The 20,480-nt window shown below is 48.5% G+C and overlaps 1 protein-coding gene across 1 annotated transcript in view; it reads right to left on the bottom strand.

Annotated features, from left to right (window-relative positions):
* Window positions 1–10,880, bottom strand: part of sardh (sarcosine dehydrogenase) — a 229,547-nt gene extending 218,667 nt beyond the window's left edge. The window contains exons 1-3 of the mRNA XM_087998130.1: window positions 10,607–10,880; window positions 2,576–2,912; window positions 1,800–1,978 (exon numbers count right to left, since the gene is read on the bottom strand). Of these exons, the coding sequence (XP_087854256.1) occupies window positions 1,800–1,978; window positions 2,576–2,906 (510 nt within the window). The 5' untranslated portion in view covers window positions 2,907–2,912; window positions 10,607–10,880. The remainder of the gene's footprint in view (window positions 1–1,799; window positions 1,979–2,575; window positions 2,913–10,606) is intronic.
* Between the last annotated feature and the right edge of the window lie 9,600 nt (window positions 10,881–20,480).

Raw genomic sequence — 20,480 nt, forward strand, 5'->3', positions numbered from 1 at the left:
AGGGTGAGGGGGAGGGAATTGCGAGGGTGAGGGGGGAGGGAATTGCGAGGGAGAGGGAGAGGGGGAGGGAAGTGCAAGGGTGAGGGGGCAGGGAATTGTGAGGGTGAGGGAGAGGGAGAGGGGGAGGGAAGTGCGAGGCTGAGGAGAGGGGGAGGGAAGGGCGAGGGTGAGGGAGGGGGAGGGAAGGGCGAGAGTGAGGGAGAGGGGGGTTGGAAGGGAGAGGGTGAGGGAGAGGGGGGAGGGAAGTGCGAGGGTGAGGGAGAGGGGGGTGGGAAGAAAATGTCCGTGTTAAGTCGGTCACTGGAAATGGAGCTGGAGAGATCCAGGAAGGGGAGGGAGGTGTTCAAGATGGTCCAGGTGAACTTTAGGTCAAGGTGGAAGGTGTTAAGATGTTGATTAATTATTCTAATTCTGCTTGTGAGTGTTCAAATCCCTCATGTGCCAACACAAATACCAAAGATATGACTGCACCACTGAATAAATGAGCAGGTAAGAGATAAATCAGCTCAAGGCCATCAGGAGGGAAGGAATGAAGCCTCACAAACAGGGGCAGCACCACCGTCTATGATTCTCCCCCTGTCCCTGCTGTACCAGACGGCTCCAACACCCCTAATCACGGTCCCTGTGGCTCCCACATCCCTCATGGCACCCATTGCCAGTGCCCACATCTATACATCCACACCACACAAATGCCAGGCTATGACCATCTTCAACAAGAGACAATCTAACCACAATGCCTTGACTATTAATGTCCTAGAGGTTCTCATTCACCACATAAACACAGTGGCTACAAGGGCAGGTTGGAGGCTCCCTAATCTCTATCCACTATCTCCAAGGCACAAGTCAGGAGTGTGACAGAATGCTCCCCACTTGCCTGGGTGGGGGCAGCTCTAACAACACTCTTGAAGCTTGACACCATCCAGGACAAAGCAGCTGCTTGATTGGCACCACATCCACAAACATCCACTCCCTCTGCCACTGATACTCACTCGCAGCAGTGTGTGCTATCAACAAGACACACTGCAGAAATTCACCGAAGATCCTCACACAGCACCTTCCAAACCCATGGACACTTCCATCTGGAAGGACAAGGGGCAGCAGATACAGGGGAACACCACCCCCTGCAAGTTCCCCTCCGTGCCACTCACCATCCTGACTTGGAAATATCATGCCGTTCCTTCAGTGTCACTGGGTTAAAATCCTGGAATTCTCTCCCTAAGGGCATTGTGGGACAACCCAGTACTTCCAGAAGGCAGCTCACCACCACCTTCTCAAGGGCAATAAACGCTGGTCCAGCTGGAGATGCCCCTGCATGCGCTATGTGTGAAAGGAATAATATGGGGTAAACATTGATCTGAAGGGGCACCTTCCACAATAAGAACATTCTGTGAAGAGGGGCTCAAGTTCGTTGCATACATTTGCAATAAACCTGTTCAGAGATGTTATTACACATCTCTATATCCCCATTCCTTCAGTGTCACTGGGTCAAAATCCTAGAATTCCTTCTTTAAAGGCATTGTGGGTCAACCCACAGCACATGGACTGCAGCAATTCAAGAAAGAAGCTCACCACTACCTTCTCAAGGGCCAATTAGGGACGGGCAATAAAATATTACCTCTCACTGGCCCCTGTACTCTGCTCCTGTTGGTAACCACAAACTTTCCGACAATTTCAAATAATTTGGTTGAGGAAAATTTTAAAATCCACACCAGAGACTAACTCACACACATCTCAAGCTGACATTGAAAAGCCTGCCCGTGATGGTATGTGTTCGGTTCCGGCCTAATGCTGGTACTCACTGACATGAGGCGTTTATATTCGTCCAATCGTTGCTTGTTGGAGGCTATGAAAAGGCCACCATTTTCAATCCAGCCTGTATGTAGCCCAGTCTCCTCTTCCAGGTCTTTACTTACAACATCCCTCGTGTGCTTCAGCAGCTCAATCTCCGTGTCACTGGGTCGCAACTGCCACAGCAGACCTACAGAAATATAAAGGAGGAGGAGGAGGAGGGGGACAGGGTGACATTCATGTGCTCAATTCTCAACAATGTGACCCAGAAACATTATACCTGCCTTAGGAAGGCAGCAGACTGATACAGTGCAATGCTCCCAGGGTTTGGGAGTTCAAATACGTGAAAGGGTTGTAAAAATTCAATTTGTTTTCCTACAAGTGGGAAGATTTCTTTTGATGGGGGTGTGGGGTGTCCAGATGAGAGGTTAAAGAGTGACTGAATAAAAAGTAACTAGTTCATGGACTGAGGTAAACTGTGAGCTGGGCCGTCAGGAGGCAATTTCTCAAACAAACAGGATTAGGAATCTGGAGCTCCCTTCGCCCATCCAGCACCAGCTCAACAATGTGGCCGAGTTTGGGGATCAACTGAAAACATCAAAACTGGGAGTGAACAGTTTCTTTTGGGTGATGTAAGTGTTAGACAGGATAACGATACAGATCCACAAAACTAACACAAATGCTAACCAGGTGCTGAATGGCCTGGCCTCGCTGGAGCAAAGTTCTCCCTGGGACAGCCACGCTACCCTCCACCCACAGCTGTCAGTCTGTCCAACACCACCCTTACCAGCAGTGTGCCATGTGGTCCCAGAGGTCAGCCAGTCTCGTTCCAGCAGCACCACATTGGAGATGCCCATTTTTGCCAAATGGTACAAGGTGTGGCATCCCAGGCTGCCACCCCCCATGATCACCACATCGGCATGTTCTGGCAGTGGTTTAGTTGGGCTCTTTGATGTTGATATATCCTGTCTGAGAATCTTGCTGGAGGGCACCTTCTGTTCTGCTGTGGTGCCCCAAGGGGCAGAGACACTCAAATATCGCAGCAAGGATTTGGACAGAAATATCCGCCGATTCTTACAAAAGGTCATTATACGGAAAGTGGAGCTCAGACACCTCATGGTCACCTGTGAATCCAAGAAACAAAGTTTAGATTTGTGGCTCCCAGTCCACCAATAGCTCAACTTTTAAATTCTGATCCTGTGTAACAGATCATTCAAAGGTCTCGCTCTCCCTATCTCAGTCACCCCCTCCCTATCTCTGTAACCACCTCCCTATCTGTCACCCCCTCCCTATCTCTGTCACCCCCTCCCTATCTCTGTCACCCCCTCCCTATCTCTGTCACCCCCTCCAGCCCCTACACCCCCTCCCTATCTCTGTCACCCCCTCTCTATCTCTATAACCCCCTCCAGCCCTACACCTCCTCCCTATCTCTGTCACCCCCTCCAGTTCCTACACACCCTCCCTAACTCTGTCACCCCCTCCAGCCCCTACACCCCCCCATCTCTGTCACCCCCTCCAGCCCCTACACCCCCTCCCTATCTGTCACCCCCTCCAGCCTCCTACACCCCCTCCCTCTCTCTGTCACCCCCTCCAGCCTCCTACACCCCCTCCCTATCTCTGTCACCCCCTCCAGCCTCCTACACCCCCTCCCTATCTCTGTCACCCCCTCCCTATCTCTGTAACCACCTCCCTATCTCTGTCACCCCATCCCTATCTCAGTCACCTCCTCCTTATCTCTGTAACCAACTCCCTATCTCAGTCACCCCCTCCCTATCTCAGTCACCCCCTCCCTATCTCTGTCACCCCCTCCCTATCTGTCACCCCCTCCCTATCTCAGTCACCCCCTCCCTATCTCTGTCACCACCTCCCTAACTCTGTCACCCCCTTCCTATCTCTGCAACCATTTCCCTATCTCTGTAACCACCTCCCTATCTCTGTCACCCCCTCCCTATCTCTGTCACCCCCTCCCTATCTCTATAACCCCCTCCAGCCCCTACACCTCCTCCCTATCTCTGTCACCCCCTCCAGTTCCTACACACCCTCCCTAACTCTGTCACCCCCTCCAGCCCCTACACCCCCCCATCTCTGTCACCCCCTCCAGCCCCTATACCCCCTCCCTATCTCTGTCACCCCCTCCAGCCCCTAAACCCCCTCCCTATTTCTGTCACCCCTTCCAGCCTCCTACACCCCCTCCCTCTCTCTGTCACCCCCTCCAGCCTCCTACACCCCCTCCCTATCTCTGTCACCCCCTCCAGCCTCCTACACCCCCTCCCTCTGTCACCCCCTCCAGCCTCCTACACCCCCTCCCTATCTCTGTCACCCCCTCCAGCCTCCTACACCCCCTCCCTATCTCTGTCACCCCCTCCATATCTCGGTCACCTCCCCCACCCCCACACCCCCGCTCTAACGCGGGGCACTCCCCCACCCCCACACCCCCTCTCTATCTTGGTCCCCTCCCACACCCCCACAACTCCTCTCTATTGCGGGGCACTCCCCCACCACCACACCCCCTCTCTATCGCGGGGCACTCCCCCACCACCACACCCCCTCTCTATCGCGGGGCACTGTACATATTGACATGAAGCATGGAGTTACCAGCCCATGAGTGATCACATTCTCCTCCAAACACACTGGCCTGTTTCATGCACAAACAAACCCACTCCCCCTTGCCTGCAACCCTCCCACTCCTCATACTGCTTCTCCCAGATTCCCAATATTCCATGCTGTCCTTAAACTGAGCAGGTTGATAGCAGTCGTTGCAAACTGTCAGGAGTGTGCCTGTTAATCCTGGGCTGTGGGGTCTGCTCCATCAAAACCTTGTGCACAAACACAGAAAGCTCGCTCACAGGGACAGCAGGTGATCAGGAAGGCTAATGGAATCTTGACCTTTATTTTAAGGGGGTTGGAGTACAAGTGTAGGGAAGTCTTAGTGAAACTGCACAAGGTGCTGGTGAGACCACATCTGGAATACTGTGAGCAGGTTTCGTCCCCTTATTTAAGGAAAGATATTTCATTGGGGACAGTTCAGAGAAGGTTCATTAGGACGATCCCTGGTACGGAGGGATTGTCTTATGAGGAAAGGCTAAGCAGATTGGAACTCTCCTCACTGGAGTTTAGGAGAATGGGAGCAGATTCCCCTCACCCCCTTCATATTTCTAAGCTCCATCCTTTCTCAGATACAGGGTCCAAAACTACTCACAATGTTCCAAATGTGGTCTGACCAGAGTCTTATCCAGCCTCAGCAGTGCATCCATGCTCTTGTATTCTAGTCTTCTTGAAATGAATATGAGCATTACATTTTCTTTCTTAACTGTCAATTGAACCTGCATGTTAATTTTAAGAGAATCCTAAAACAGGACTCCTAAGTCCCTTTGTATTTCAGATTTACTGGACAGTATATGTCTCTACAATAACCTCACATTCCCACATTTATTCCATTGGACATTTCTTTACTCACTCTCCTAACCTGTCCAAGTCCTTCTGCCTCTTCCTCAACACTACCAGTCCCTTCACATATCTTTGTGTCATCTGCAAACTTAGTTCCTTTATTCAGGAAAAGCTGAAAGGATAGTAGTGAGTTTTGAGAAGATTTGTAGCTCAGATTGAGGTTCTGGATGTAGGTTTGCTCGCTGAGCTACAAGGTTAGTTTTCAGACATTTTGTCACCGTACTGGGTAACCAGACAGATACCTGGCAACTATAGCAAGGACTGAATGACATCACAAGGTTCTAAAAAGAGACAGTGCAAGATAGCAGACAATGACACATCCCTCCCAAGTTGTCACAACCCCTTCTATGCTTGCGTTGAGGAGAATTTCGGCGGAGAGATAACATCTATTCCAACGAGTCCTGATGAACCTACCCCAGCAGTCACTGTATCAGAGTCAGATCAGTTTTCCTTTGTGTGAATCCAAGGAAAGCAATGGGACCAGATGGAGTACCAGGCCGTGCACTCAGAGCATGTGCAGATCAACTGGCAGAGGTCTTCCTGGACATCTCCAACCTCTCCCTGCAGCAGGCCACTCTCCCTGCCTGTTTCAAGAGGGCCAACATCATACCTGTGCCTAAGAAGGCTCATGCAGCCTGTCTCAATGACTACCGCCCAGTGACCCTAACTTCAGTGGTCATGAAGTGCTTTGAAAGGCTGGTCATGGCATTAATCAACTCCAGCCTCCCCACTACTCTTGACCCACTCCAATTTGCCTATCGGACCAACAGATCCATGTCAGATGTTATATCACTTGCCCTTCACTCCTCCCTAGAACATCTTGACACCAAGAAAAGCTATGTAAGAATCCTACTCATTGACTTCAGCTCAGCCTTCAACATTATTATCCCCTCGAGACTGATTATTAAACTTTGTGATCTCAGACTAAGCCCCACTCTCTGCAACTGGATCCTCAGTTTCCTGACCCACAGACCACAATCAGTGAAGATTGGGGACAATATTTCATCCTCACTATAACACTCAACAATGGAGCCCCCACAGGGGTGCGTACTCAGCCCTGTATACTCATGACTGCGTCGTCAAATACCATTTACAATGCCATTTACGAGTTCGCTAATGACACTATTATAATCAGTCAAATCTCAGATGGCAATGAAACGGACTACAGATGGGAGGTGGAAGACCTGGAAAAATGGTGCACTGAGAACAATCTAGCTCTCCATGGTGGCAAAACCAAGGAACTCATTATTGACTTTTGGCGGGATGTTACTCATGCCCCCTACACATTAACTGCACAGAGGTGGACCGAGTGGAGCGTGTCAAGCCCCTGGGAATAGTTATCAACACCAAGCTTTCTTGGATTCTTTATGTGGACGTACTGGTTACAAAGGCCCAACAATGTCTCTTCTCCCTCAGGCAGCTGAGGAAATATGACATGATGGTCGAATCCCCTTTCCAACTTTTATAGGTGCATCATCGAGAGCATTCTGTCTGGATGTATCACTACCTGGTATGACAACTGTACCATTCAAGATCGGGGACTGTTACAGAGAGTGGTGAACTCGGCCCGGACAATCACAAAGGCCAACCTCCCATCTATAGAATCCATCTACCAGGCCCGCTGTCAAGGAAAGGCTGCCAGCATTCTCAAAGATCCATCCCACCCTGGCAATGTTTTTCTACAACCTCTACCATCGGGGAGAAGGTACAGAAGCCTGAACACACACCAGCCGGTTTTGTAACAGTTTCTACCCTGCTGTTGTTAGAATACTAAATGGACTCTCAAACTCCTAACATTCGCCTGTCCCTGTATTTTTGTTTTTGTTGCTGTTTACCTATTATTTACTATCTCTGCTATTTAACTCCGTGATCTGCCTGTATTGCTCACAAGACAAAGCTTTTCTCTGTGCCTCGGTACACGTGACAATAAATTCAATTCAATAAACATCTTCAGTGAGCCTCCGAATGAAGCACTGGTGGTATAGTTCGCTTTCTATTTACGTGTTTGGGTTTCTTTGGGTTAGTGGTGTCATTTCCTGTGGTGATGTCATTTCCTGTTCCTTTTCTCAGGGAGTGGTAGATGGGGTCTAACTCGATGTGTTTGTTGATAGAGTTCCGGTTGGAATGTCATGCTTCTAGGAATTCTCGTGTGTGTCTTTGTTTGGCTTGTCCTAGGATGGATGTGTTGTCCCAGTCGAAATGGTGTCCTTCCTCCTCCGTATGTGAGGATACTAGTGAGAGAGGGTCATGTTGTTTTGAGGCTGGTTGATGTTCATGTATCCTGGTGGCTAGTTTTCTGCCTGTGTGTCCAATGTAGTGTGTGTTACAGTTCTTGCACGGTATTTTGTAAATGACATTAGTTTTGCATGTTGTCTGTATAGGGTCTTTCAAGTTCATTAGCTGCTGTTTTAGTGTGTTGGTGGGTTTGTGGGCTACCATGATGCCAAGGGGTCTGAGTAGTCTGGCAGTCATTTCCAAGCTGTCTTTGATGTAAGGGAGAGTGGCTAGGGTTTCTGGACATGTTTTGTCTGCTTGTTTGGGTTTGTTGCTGAGAAATTGACAAATTGTGTTCATTGTAGCCACCAGGATACATGAACATCAACTAGCCACAAAATGACATGACCCACTCTCACTAGTATCCTCACATATGGATTATGAAGGAGACCACATCCATCCTAGGACAAGCCAAACAGAGACACACATGAGAATTGCTAGAAGCATGGCATTCCAACCAGAACTCTATCAATAAACACATTGACTTGGATCCCATTTACCACCCATTGAGAAAAAAAGGAAATCATAGGAAATGACATCACTAACCCAAGGAAACCTAAACACAGAAACAGAAAGTGGGCTATACCACCAGTGATTCATCCAGAGGCTCACTGAAGATGTTATCTAGTATGGTGATGAAACATCTGAAAATGATCCTTCTAGCTCAGTGAGCAAACCTACATCCTGAAAGGTATTCTAGTGATGATAGGCCAGTCAGTTTCACAGGGTGAATAAGGTTTTTAAAACCACAATCAGGGAAGTATCAACCTGGCATAGTTTCAGTTAATTAATGAGATTTAATGAGGCATGGGTTAGGAAAAGGCACACAGTGCTGATTAATCTAATTGCTGTTTCTGATGTAGTAACAGGAAATGTTGATCAAGGAGATGTGGGTAGATGTTATCAATACGAATTTTAAGAAACTGGTTGGTAAAGTTATTGCTGACATCACCCTTGCTTCACTTGAACATCTCTTCAAATCTGTTCCATTTTGTTCTTCTCGTTGGATTCTGAGAGAGCCACTCAGCCCCTGACCTCCAAACCCCGTTCCTAACACCGCTGTGGGTACCCCTACCAAAAGAGTACTTCAAAAAGGGAACTCACCACCGGCTGGGATAATTGGGGAGGGGCAATAAATGTTGCCCTTGCCAGTATTGTCCACATCCTCAAATGGTGAAACTGTGGAACTCACAACCACAGAGTGGTGATGGTGAATGGTGTAGATGTATCTAACTGGTGGCAAAATATCAGATCAGAGTGAAGCAAATAACACGTGATGCTGACAGAGGAGGGACAGGATAATTAACAGGTGGGGCTGAATAACTTCCATTTGTTCTCTATGTCTTATATAAGTGAACAGTAGAACCAGTTTGACAGGCTGAATAGCCTCCTCTCATTCCTGTGAAAATAAATGCACAGAGTGTAGCAATTTAGAGTTGGTGAGCTATTGGACCTGGGGACCCTGTGGGGATTTTAATAAAGGCACAGCCACTTCAGCTCAGGAGACAAAAACAATACTGCAGATGCTGGGATCGAAAGCAGGAAGCCGGAGAGGACAGCAAGCATCCAGATGCTGTCCAGCTTGTAGTGTACATCCAGCCTCATCTACTGGACAAGAAACAATGTACCAATATTGGAAAGTCACTGTTACAAAGGCAACTACAACGATACAATGTATTCAGCAGAGTCAGGGAGTGGAGCCCAGGAGTTCTTAATGCTCTCAGATACTTCAGCTACCAATTTGTGGGAAGTTAAAAATCACACAACACCAGGTTATGGTCCAACAGGTTTATTTGGAAGCACACTAGCTTTCGGTGGTTGTGGAGAACACGATTATAAGACGCAGAATTTATAGCAAAAGTCTAGTATGATGTAACTGAAATTAAAAATATCTTGTTTGTTAAGTCTCTCATCTGTTAGAATGACCATGATAGTTTCACTTCTTTCATATATAAATCGTAATTTGTGGGAATGATTTCGGGAACAAAATATGAGGAGCTGCAAATATAGCATCTAGCTATAGCGGAGGAGTTACATTATTCTGATATAGACCCAGGTCACGGGGCGGGCGGGGGAATTCCCGAAAGATGTGTCAGTAAACTTTCTTGAGTAATATATTTCCAGTCCAATCTGGAAGGTGTCAGATATTATGTCTAAAGAGGGTGACTGCTTTGCTAAACTCTTCCACTCCAATCCCCTGGTTGCTTACCCCTTTACTCTGATTCTCATGTTTCAAATATTTAATTTAACAACTTCAGACCATGAGCTCGGTCCTCCATTTTGGTCTTTTCCTGCCATATGTCAGACTGGTCTCATTTTTTCACAGAGTTTATCTGCCATGAACACGATGGAGCCATCCTGTCTTTAATTACAGCTATTACCATCGGTTGGCCGCTTTGTTCCCCAAATTCTTTCCTTTCTGCCGTCCGTCAGGAGCAGCCTCTGCCCAGGATCTAGTCAGATCCTCCGGGAATCTCCAGGAATCACTTTGATAGATTCCAGGGAGAGCTATTCCCGTGGGAAAACTCCAGAGAACGCTTCAAGCCACCGAGAGAAACAGACTCCGATTTCATCCCGGGCCAGCGCCAGCGCCGGGATTGGGATTTGGAAAATAAACAAAGTCCCCGGGAGAAGGCGGACCAGCGCGAGCCGTTACCGGCCTGAGAGCGGGAGACGGCCCAGCCCCGGGGACAGACCCCCCCGGACCCCCGGGGACAGACCCCCCCCGGGGACAGACTCCCCACCCCCGGGGACAGACCCCTCCTCGACCCCCGGGGACAGACCCCCCCGGACCCCCGGGGACAGACCCTCCTCGACCCCCGGGGACAGACCCCCCCACCCCCGGGGACAGACCCCCCCGGACCCCCGGGGACAGACCCCCCCACCCCCGGGGACAGACCCCCCCGGACCCCCGGGGACAGACCCCCCCGGACCCCCGGGGACAGACCCCCCCGGAACAGACTCCCCACCCCCGGGACAGACCCCTCCTCGACCCCCGGGGACAGACCCCCCCACCCCCGGGGACAGACACTTCCCCCACCCCCGGGGACAGACTCCCCCCCACCCCCGGGGACAGACTCCCCCCGCAGCCACTCACCGTCCGCCTCTGTCTCGGCCACAAAATGCAACCCGTCCCCAGAGCCGAGGTCGCGTCACCGTGGGGTGGGGGGTGTGGGGTAGGGGGTGGGGGGTGTGGGGTGGGGGGGGTTGCGGGGTCGGGGCGAGTGTGGAGCGCCGGCGGATTGAGCCGGATCCCCGGCAGCAGATATTAAAGCCTCAATCCCGAGGTGAGTGAGCACATCCTGGCCGCAGGGACATAGCTCGGTCTGCTGACAGCATGAAGTGACTGGGGTGGAGCAAGTTAACAACCGCCCAACACCAGGTTATAGTCCAACAGGTTTACCAGGCGGCAGGAGCTTTTGGAGCGCTGCTCCTTCATCAGGTGATAGTGGAGAATAAGATCAGAAGACGCAGAATTTATAGCCAATGTGTACAGTGTGATGTAACTGAAATGATATGTTGGAAAAGACCTCGATTGTTTATTACGATTAGATTACAGTGTGGAAACAGGCCCTTCGGCCCAACAAGTCCACACCAACCCGCCCATACCCCTTACCTAACACTACGGGCAATTTCCCATGGCCAATTCACCTAACCTGCACATCTTTGTGACTGTGGGAGGAAACCCACGCAGACACGGGGAGAATGTGTAAACTCCACACAGACAGCCGCCTGAGGCGGGAATTGAACCTGGGTCTCTGGCGCTGTGAGGCAGCAGTGCTAACAAATCTCTCATCTTTTATAACGAACATGTTCGTTTCAGTTTTTTCATATGAAAATCAAAGATTTTTTTTCAAGTTACATTCTCAAGCGAACTTTAACAATAGGTACCATTTCAGCTCAGATAATGTATTGAAGGTGTGAGGCTAAAGTCTGTCTGTGTCCCAATGTTCAGACTGATACTATTCCTATAAAAGGGATTTACAGAATCTTATATGGATTTCATGCAGTGTTTGAGCAAAATAAAGTGTAATTCTGCAAGTATAAATTCACCCTACATACGTGTGTGTGTGTGTGTAATGGGGTATAAGTCCGTGAGAGGGTGCATATGTGACTGAATGTGTGTATGTGTGAGCATATGAGAGAGGGTCTGCGTGAGTGTATGGGTCTGTAGGAGTGTGTGTGTGTGTCTGTGTAGTGCAGTGGGGTCACCTGCAGTGTGACATGAATCCAAGGTCCCGGTTGAGGTCATTCCCATAGGCACCAAACTTGGCTATCAGCTTCTGCTCAGCCACTCTGCATTTTTGCTTGTCCTGAAGCCCGCCTTGGAGGATGGTCACCTGAAGGTCCGAGGCCGAATGTCTCTGAGAGGGGACATTCCTGCTCGGTGAGTGTTGTGCGGTGTCCAATCATCCGTTATCGTAGCGTCTGATCGGTCTCACCAACGTACCATGCCTCAGGGCATCCTTGCCTGCAGTATATGAGATAGACAACATTGACTGAGTCACATGAGCCCCTGCCGTGTACATGGTGGGTGGTGTCCCCGTGTGTAATGGTGTTACTCATGTCGATACTCTGACACGTCTTGTAGTGGCTGCTGTGGCAGGGTTGTACAGTGTTGTCCTGATGGCTGGGCAGTTTGCTACGAATCATGATCTGATTAAGGTTTGGTGGTTGTTTAAAGGTGAGAGGTGAAGGCGTGGAGAAGGTCTTGGCATGATGCTCATCCTCATCAATAATGTGTTGCAGGCTGTGAAGAACATGGCGTAGTCGTTCGGCTCCCGGGAAGTACTGGACAACGAAGGGTACACTGTCTGTCTGTTGCAGCCCGTGTGTCTGTCTCCTGAGAAAGTCATTACGGTTTCTCGCTGTGGCACATCGAAACTGGCGGTCAATGAGTTGAGCATTGTACCCTGTTCTTATGAGGTTAAAAATCACACAACACCAGGTTATAGTCCAACAGGTTTAATTGGAAGCACTAGCTTTCGGAGTGCCGCTCCTTCATCAGGTGATAGTGGAGGGCTCGATCCTAACACACAGAATTTATAGCAAATATTTACAGTATGATGTAACTGAAATTATCCATTGAAAAATTGTTTGTCTGTTAAGTCTTTCATCTGTTGGAATACAGTGATAGTTTCACTTCTTTCATGTGTAAATCACAAACCTTTTTTAAAAAGTTGCATTCTCGGGTTAGCTGTTAACAATGGTGATAGCTAGACAATATGTTGAAGGTGTTGGCCCCCTGTGTTCTCTGTCTATGCCAAGATGTTTAGATTGATTCTAATCTTAAAAAAAGTGAGATAACGGAGTTTTACATGAATTCATGCAGTTTTTGAGCTCAGAGTTCTACATGAATGCATGCAGTTTTTGAGCAAAGTACAATGTAACCCTGAAAGTACAAATTCACCCCACAAAATATATGTGTGCATGTGGGTCTTTGTCTGTCTGTGTGTGTGGGTTTGGGGTTGTGAGTGTGAGAAAGTGTATGTGTGTGTGTAGTGAGTGCAGAGTGTTTAAGTCTGTGAGGGGGGGCATGTGTGAGTGTGGGAGTGTATGTGTCTGTAAGGGTGTGTGTGGGTGTCTGTGTGCACGACTGTGTATATGTGTGTCCGTGTATATGTGTGTATAGGAGTGCCTGTGTATGTGTGAGAGTGTGTGTGTGTGTGTGTGTGTGTAGGAGTGTCTGTGTGTATGTCTAGTGCAATGGTGGTCACCTGTAATGTGACATGAACCCAAGGTACAATACCCAACTCATCGACCGCCAGTTCCGACGTGCCACAGCAAGGAACCGTAATGACCTCCTCAGGAGACAGACACGTGTTGCAACCGACAGGGTACCCTTCGTTGTTCAATATTTCCCAAGGGCTGAAAAATTACACCATGTTCTTCGTGACCTGCAACACATTATCAATGAGGATAAGCACCTCACCAAGACCTTCCCCACACCTCCACCACTTGCCTTTAAACGACTGCCAAACCTCAAACAGATCATTATCCTCCCACTCCACCGAGGATATGCAGGCCATTGGACTCATCCACCGCCAAACCACAACAACCCGACGGTCGGAGGAGGAGCGTCTTATCTTCCGACTGGGAACCCTCCAACCACAGGGGATGAACTTGGACTTCACCAGTTTCTTCATCCCCCCTCCCCCCACCTTGTCTCAGCCGGATCCCTCCAGCCCGGCACCGCCTTCCTGACCTGCAGTCTTCTTCTTGACCTCTCCACCTCCATCCTACTCCGACCTATCACCCTCACCTTGACCTCTTTCCACCTATCACATTTCCAACGCCCCTCCTCCAAGTCCCTCCTCCCTACCTTTTATCTTCTCCTGCTGAACACTCTCTGCTCATTCCTGAAGAAGGGCCTGTGCCCGAAACGTCGAATCTCCTGTTCCCTGGATGCTGCCTGACCTGCTGTGCTGTTCCAGCAATAAAGTTTCAACATTGTTCGTAGCAAGCTGCCCAGCTCTCAGGACAACTGCGTACAACCCTGTCACAGTGGGTGCTGCAAGACGTGTCAGAGTGTGGACACAGATACCACCATTACACATGGGGACACCTCCCACCTTGTACATGGCACGTACTCATGTGACTCAGCCAACATTGTCTATCTTATACGTTGCAGGCAAGGATGCCCGGAGGCATGGTACATTGGGGAAACCGAGCAAAGGCTACGACAACGGATGAATGGGCACCTCACAACAATCAACAGACAGGAGGGTTCCCTCCCAGTTGAGGAACACTTCAGTGGTCCAGGACATTCAGCCTCGGACCTTCGGGTGACCATCCTCCAAGGTGGACTTCGGGACAGGCAGCAGAGAAAAGTGGAGAAAGTGAGGTCTGCAGATGCTGGCGATCAGAGCTGAAAATGTGTTGCTGGAACAGCGCAGCAGGTCAGGCAGCATCCAGGGAACAGGAGAATCGACGTTTCGGGCATAAGCCCTTCTTCAGCAGAGAAAAGTGGCCGAGCAGAGGCTGATAGCTAAGTTTGGTACCCATAGGGAGGGCCTCGACCGGGACCTTGGGTTCATGTCACATTCCAGGTGACCACTATTCCACTATACACACACACAGATACTCCTACACGCACACACATACTTACACACACACAGCCACTCCTATACACACATACACACGGACACACATACACACAGTCGTGCACACAGACACCCACACACACCCTTACAGACACACACACTCCCACACTCACACATGCCCCCCCTCACAGACTTAAACACTCTGCACTCACTACACACACACATACACTTTCTCACACTCACAACTCCAAACCCACACATAGACAAAGACAGACAAAGACCCACATGCACACATATATTTTGTGGGGTGAATTTGTACTTTCAGGGTTACATTGTACTTTGCTCAAAAACTGCATGAATTTATGTAAATCTCCATTATCTCACTTTTTCTTGATTATAATCAATCTAAACATCAGGTCATAGACAGAGAACACAGGGGGCTAACACCTTCAACATATTGTCTAGCTAATGCCATTGTTAACAGCTAACCCGAGAATGCAACTTTTTAAAAAAAAGGTTTTGTGATTTACACATGAAAGAAGTGAAACTATCACTGTATTCTAACAGATGAAAGGCTTAACAGACAATCAATTTTTCAATGTACAATTTCAGTTACATCACACTGCAAATTTTTGCTATAAATTCTGAGTTAGGATTGAGCCCTCCATTATCACCTGATGAAGGAGCGTCCCTCTGAAAGCTAGTGCTTCCAATTAAACCTGTTGGACTATAACCTGGTGTTGTGTGATTTTTAACTTTGTCCACCCCAGTCCAACACCGGCATCTCCGAATCATATTCTTATGAGGGCATTCTTGAGCACTTTCAAGTATTCATCACATTCCTCCTCATCTATACGATACTTTACACTATCCACCAGATATATTGATGACATTTTCTCCCTCTGGACCCATGGTGAGGAGTCACTGAAACAACTACACAGTGATATCAACGAGTTTCGTCCCACCATCAGACTTACTGTGGACTACTCTTTAGTATCTGTCTCTCTCTTGGATATATGCATCACTATGCAAGGATAGCCAACTCAGCACCTCACTGTACCGCAAACCTATGGATAACCTTACTTGCTACACTTTTCTAGCTTCCACCCGAAACACATTAAAACAGCCATCCCCCATGGACAAGCCCTCCGCATACACAGGATCTGTTTGGATGAGGAGGAATGTGATGGATACTTGAAAGTGCCCTGCACCTCCACTTCTCGCCTTTAAACAACCACCAAACCTTAATCAGACCATTGTTCACAACAGACAGGAGCGTTCCCACCCACTCAGAAAACACTTCAGCGGTCCGGGACATTCGACCTTGGACCTTCGGGTGATCACCCTCCAAAGCTAACTTGGGGACAGACAACAACACAAAGTGGCCAAGCAGAAGCTGACAGCAAAGTTCGGTACCCATGGGAATGGCCTCAACCAGGACCTTGGATTCAGGTCACACTACAGGTGACCCCATTACACTATACACATACACACACACACACACTCCTACAGACCCATACACTCACACAGACACTCTCTCATACACAAGCTCTCTCTCATACACTCACACATACGCACCCCCCACACTCACGCGCAAACCCTCTCACAGGCCAATACCCCTTTACACTCTCACAGACACCCACACCCACATGCTCAAACACACACACACACGTATGTCGGGTGAATTTGTACTTGCAGAATTACATTCCATTTTGCTCAAAAACTGCATGAATCCATATAAGATTCTGTAAATCCCTTTTATAGGAATAGTATCAGTCTGAACATTGGGACACAGACAGACTTTAGCCTCACACCTTCAATACATTATCTGAGCTGAAATGGTACCTATTGTTAAAGTTCGCTTGAGAATGTAACTTGAAAAACGGTTCTGGGTTTCACATATGAAAGAACTGAAACCAACATGTTTGTTATAAAAAATGAGAGACTTAAACAATCGAGGTCTTTTCCAATATATCATTTCAGTTACATCACACTGTAAACATTTGCCATAAATTCTGCGTCTTATGATCTTATTCTCCACAACCACCTGATGAAGGAGCAGCGCTCCAAAAGCTAGTGCTTCCAAATAAACCTGATGTTGTGTGACATTTAACTTTGAAGTGACTGGGATTATGTTTGGGGAAGTGACTGGGTTGGACCAGGGAGAGGAGAGTTATAGAAACTCATTAATATGAAAGACTCAGGATTAGAGACTGCAGGAAGCTCCATGTCAGGGTGAAGGTGTCACACTGACACTGACCCTCCCTCTGGGCAATAAGGCCCATGGTCCAGATGCCCCTCCCTTTGAGGGTGTTTAAATACTTCTTTTACATCCAAATACTTTTCAAAATAAAATTGATTCAGCTTTTTGCAGCAGGATAGATACCCAATCCCCCAGCGGATTTATACGCAAAGCTGACAGGGGGCCAGTCCTTCAAGAAGCTGGACATGAGCCATGTTTACTTGCAGTCATGGATTGATGAGGAGTCACAAAAGAATGCTGCCATTAATTAAACCCATAAGGGTTTGTATCACTTTATGAGATTGCCATTTGGGGTATCATCAACCTGTGCAATTTTTCAGCAAACATGGAGAACGCTTTACAAGGTCTACCCTAGGTCGCCATTTATCGAGATGGCATAATAATAATAAGGAAGACTAACTTGGCTATCGTCCTTAGATGGTCCAGACACCCAAGTGATCTACTTGGAACACAAGTGACAAGCATGGGTTACACCCATTGAAAGATACAGTGAGGGTGGGGGGGGGTTAAAGTTGCTCTGGCTCCCATGTCTATAACAGAGCTTAGGTCTTTCCTAAAGCTGGTGAATTATTATGGAAAGTTCACACACAATCTGGCCTCCAACCAGTCACCTTTGCATCAAGGGTCAGCCTTGGAAATGGTCATGTAGCCAAACCACAGCCTTGAGGGAAATGAAGAAAGAGCTATCATCCTCTGGGGTGTTGGCACAATGCGATCCCAAGCAAGATCTAGTATTGACATGTGGCGCCTCACTGTACAGCATTAGGGAGGTATTAGCTGAATGGAGAGGAAAGGCCAGGACTTTGGCTAATGCAGAGCGTAAATACGCCCAGTTGGAGATGGAAGGATTGTGGTTATATCTGGAATCAGGAGGTTCCACCAATACCTTTACAGATTAGATTAGATTACTTACAGTGTGGAAACAGGCCCTTTGACCCAACAAGTCCACACTGACCCGCCGAAGTGCAACCCACCCATACCCATTTACCCCTTCACCTAACACTATGGGCAATTTAGCATGGCCAATTCACCTGACCTGCACATCTTTGGACTGTGGGAGGAAACCGGAGCACCCAGAGGAAACCCACGCAGCCACCGGGAGAATGTGCAAACTCCACACAGTTAATCACCCAAGGCTGGAATCGAACCTGGGACCCTGGTGCTGAAAGGCAGCCATGCTAACCACTGAGCCACCGTGCCGCCCACAATAATAACAGGCCACAAACCCCTGCTAGGTGTACTTAAAGAGGACAAGGCATTTCCGCCCATAGTTCCAGGCCAAATTCAGCAGTGGGTTCTAATGCTAACTGTTCATAACTACAAGTTGGAACATTGTCCAGGAGGCCAAGGACCAAATGCAGATTCACCGAGCCACCTCCTGCTGGCGGATACACCACCAGTGGCACCAATACTGGAAAACTACAGAATGGTTTCTAATTTTCTGGATGCACTTCCAGGCACAGCCGACCTTAGCCACAGAAAGATCCAGTCCCAGCAAAATTGATCCAGCTGGTGAAAACCAAAGGACTGTCACATCCAGAACTGAAACCTTTTGCACTCAGAGAGACCAGATCACCGCAGATGATGACATATCATTATGGGGAGTATGAGTGATTGACAAGTGCAAAGGTCACTGCCAGATACTGGGTGAACTCCATTAGGATCATCCAGGGGTCTCCAAAATGAAGATATTGGTGAGAAGTTATGTCTAATGGCCAGAATTGGATGCAGACATGGTGGTGTTGGTGGGGCAGTGCCCAGAGAGCCCACAAGGACAAACATTGCTGCCAGCAGCTCCCCCCTATCCACAGGAATGTCCGGGTAAAACCGGGATTCAGTTACATGTTAACTATTCAGGTCCTTTCATGGGCTTCATGTTCTTAGTTATTATAGATGCCACTCAGTGGTTGAATGTGCATTGAGTTGGTTCATCCAACACACATTCTCCACAAGTGTCAGTCACAGATAACCTGCCATCGTTTACCCACAGGGATTTGAGTAGTTCCTAAAGTCAAACGGAATTCAACAAATAAGGACAGCTTCCAAATAAGCACTATTGCTGTGCATACATCCAACATCCAATGGCCTGGCAGAAAGAACAGTGTTAACTTTGACATTTAGAGAATGATACCCGTGGCTTTGCAGAAACAGCCCACAGCTGCACAAGATACCGAGCCGTTGTGGTTCTATTGGACAACTCTTTGTGCAAATACAGGGATAGCTCCAGCAGAGTTACTAACCAAATTAAATCTGATTTGGTTAGTCGCCTGAGGCGGTTTCAATTCCTGCCTCAGGCGACTGACTGTGTGGAGTTTGCACGTTCTCCTCGTGTCTGCGTGGTTTTCCTCCGGGTGCTCCGGTTTCCTCCCACAGTCCAAAGATGTGCAGGGTCAGGTGAATTGGCCATGCTAAATTGTCTGTAGTGTTAGGTAAGGGGTAAATGTAGGGGTATGGGTGGGTTGCGCTTCGGCGGGGCGGTGTGGACTTGCTGGGCCGAAGGGCCTGTTTCCACACTGTAAGTAATCTAATCTAATCTGATCTTCCACATCCTGAGGAAACTATCAAGAACACCAATGCCGGACACCAGACTCCTCTAAGCAAAAGAGACAGTTTGAAACAGAGGGACAAAGCTTGGTGTTGGGACCACGGAAATGGCCCTGCATGGGGAAAGGGACATGGTGAATGTGAGGTCAGGTCCAGTGATGTATAAAGGGTAAATGTGATAGTCTTGATCAAGCACATGGACCATATGAAAGCACAAAATGCATAAACTGTGCGGGAGCAAAATGTGTCTTGCTCCTCAGAACAGTCAGAAAGGCTGTTGGAACCCATGGGTTTTCCCACTCAGTCAAGCATTGAAAAGAATTCTGAATCCGAGATGAACACAGCAGATCTCGCCGCATTCATCCTTGCTGCCGGAAGAAGAGTGAACTTCTCCCAAAATGCTCCAGGTGCAAGAAGTGAGCTCCTGTGTGTTACTCACTGCCTGTATTCGACACAGCGTCGGAGGAACCTGACCCAGTGCTAAAACACCCAGGAAGCAGGACAAGAAAATGGACCGGCCTATGTCCTCGGACTCAGAGGGAGAGGGATGTAGTGATTATAATGAGGGCAGCCAGATGGACATCATAGAATATAAGGGAGCAAATTACTATGGATGTTGGTATCTGTACTGAAAACAAAACATGCTGGAAATCACAGCTGGTCAGACAACATCCGTGGAGAGAGAGCAAACTGAAGTTGAGAGTCTAGATGACTCTTCATCAGAACTCGGATGAAAAGTGTTCCAGATTCAGAACATGAGCTTGCTGTCTCTCCAAGGATGCTGCCTGACCCACTGATTTCCAGCATGTTTCGTTTTCCTCAGAATAGGAGTTCTCCAATTGGGGCTAAACCTGGTCCAATCAGGAAGCCCTGGCTGACAGATATAAACAGACATGTCACCTTATATCTTCCAGTGTGTCTCACACCTGTACAGTAAGAAAGAAAGAAAAGAAAAAAACCCAGGAGTGTCAGAGGTTCTGTTCGCTGAGAGCTGGTTCTGAGGGAGCTGGATCAGTGTCAGGGACTCTCCATTTGTGTTAGAAGACTGACTCCATACTGGCTGGGCTACAGTGTGTTACTGCTGCTATTGGTTTCTGCTCTTTTTGGGGGGGGGGGGGGGG

Source organism: Chiloscyllium plagiosum, unplaced genomic scaffold (genome assembly GCF_037043375.1).
Source record: "Chiloscyllium plagiosum isolate Xiang-an unplaced genomic scaffold, Cpla_swu_hap1 HiC_scaffold_21, whole genome shotgun sequence".
In the NCBI taxonomy this organism is placed as follows: Eukaryota; Metazoa; Chordata; class Chondrichthyes; order Orectolobiformes; family Hemiscylliidae; genus Chiloscyllium; species Chiloscyllium plagiosum.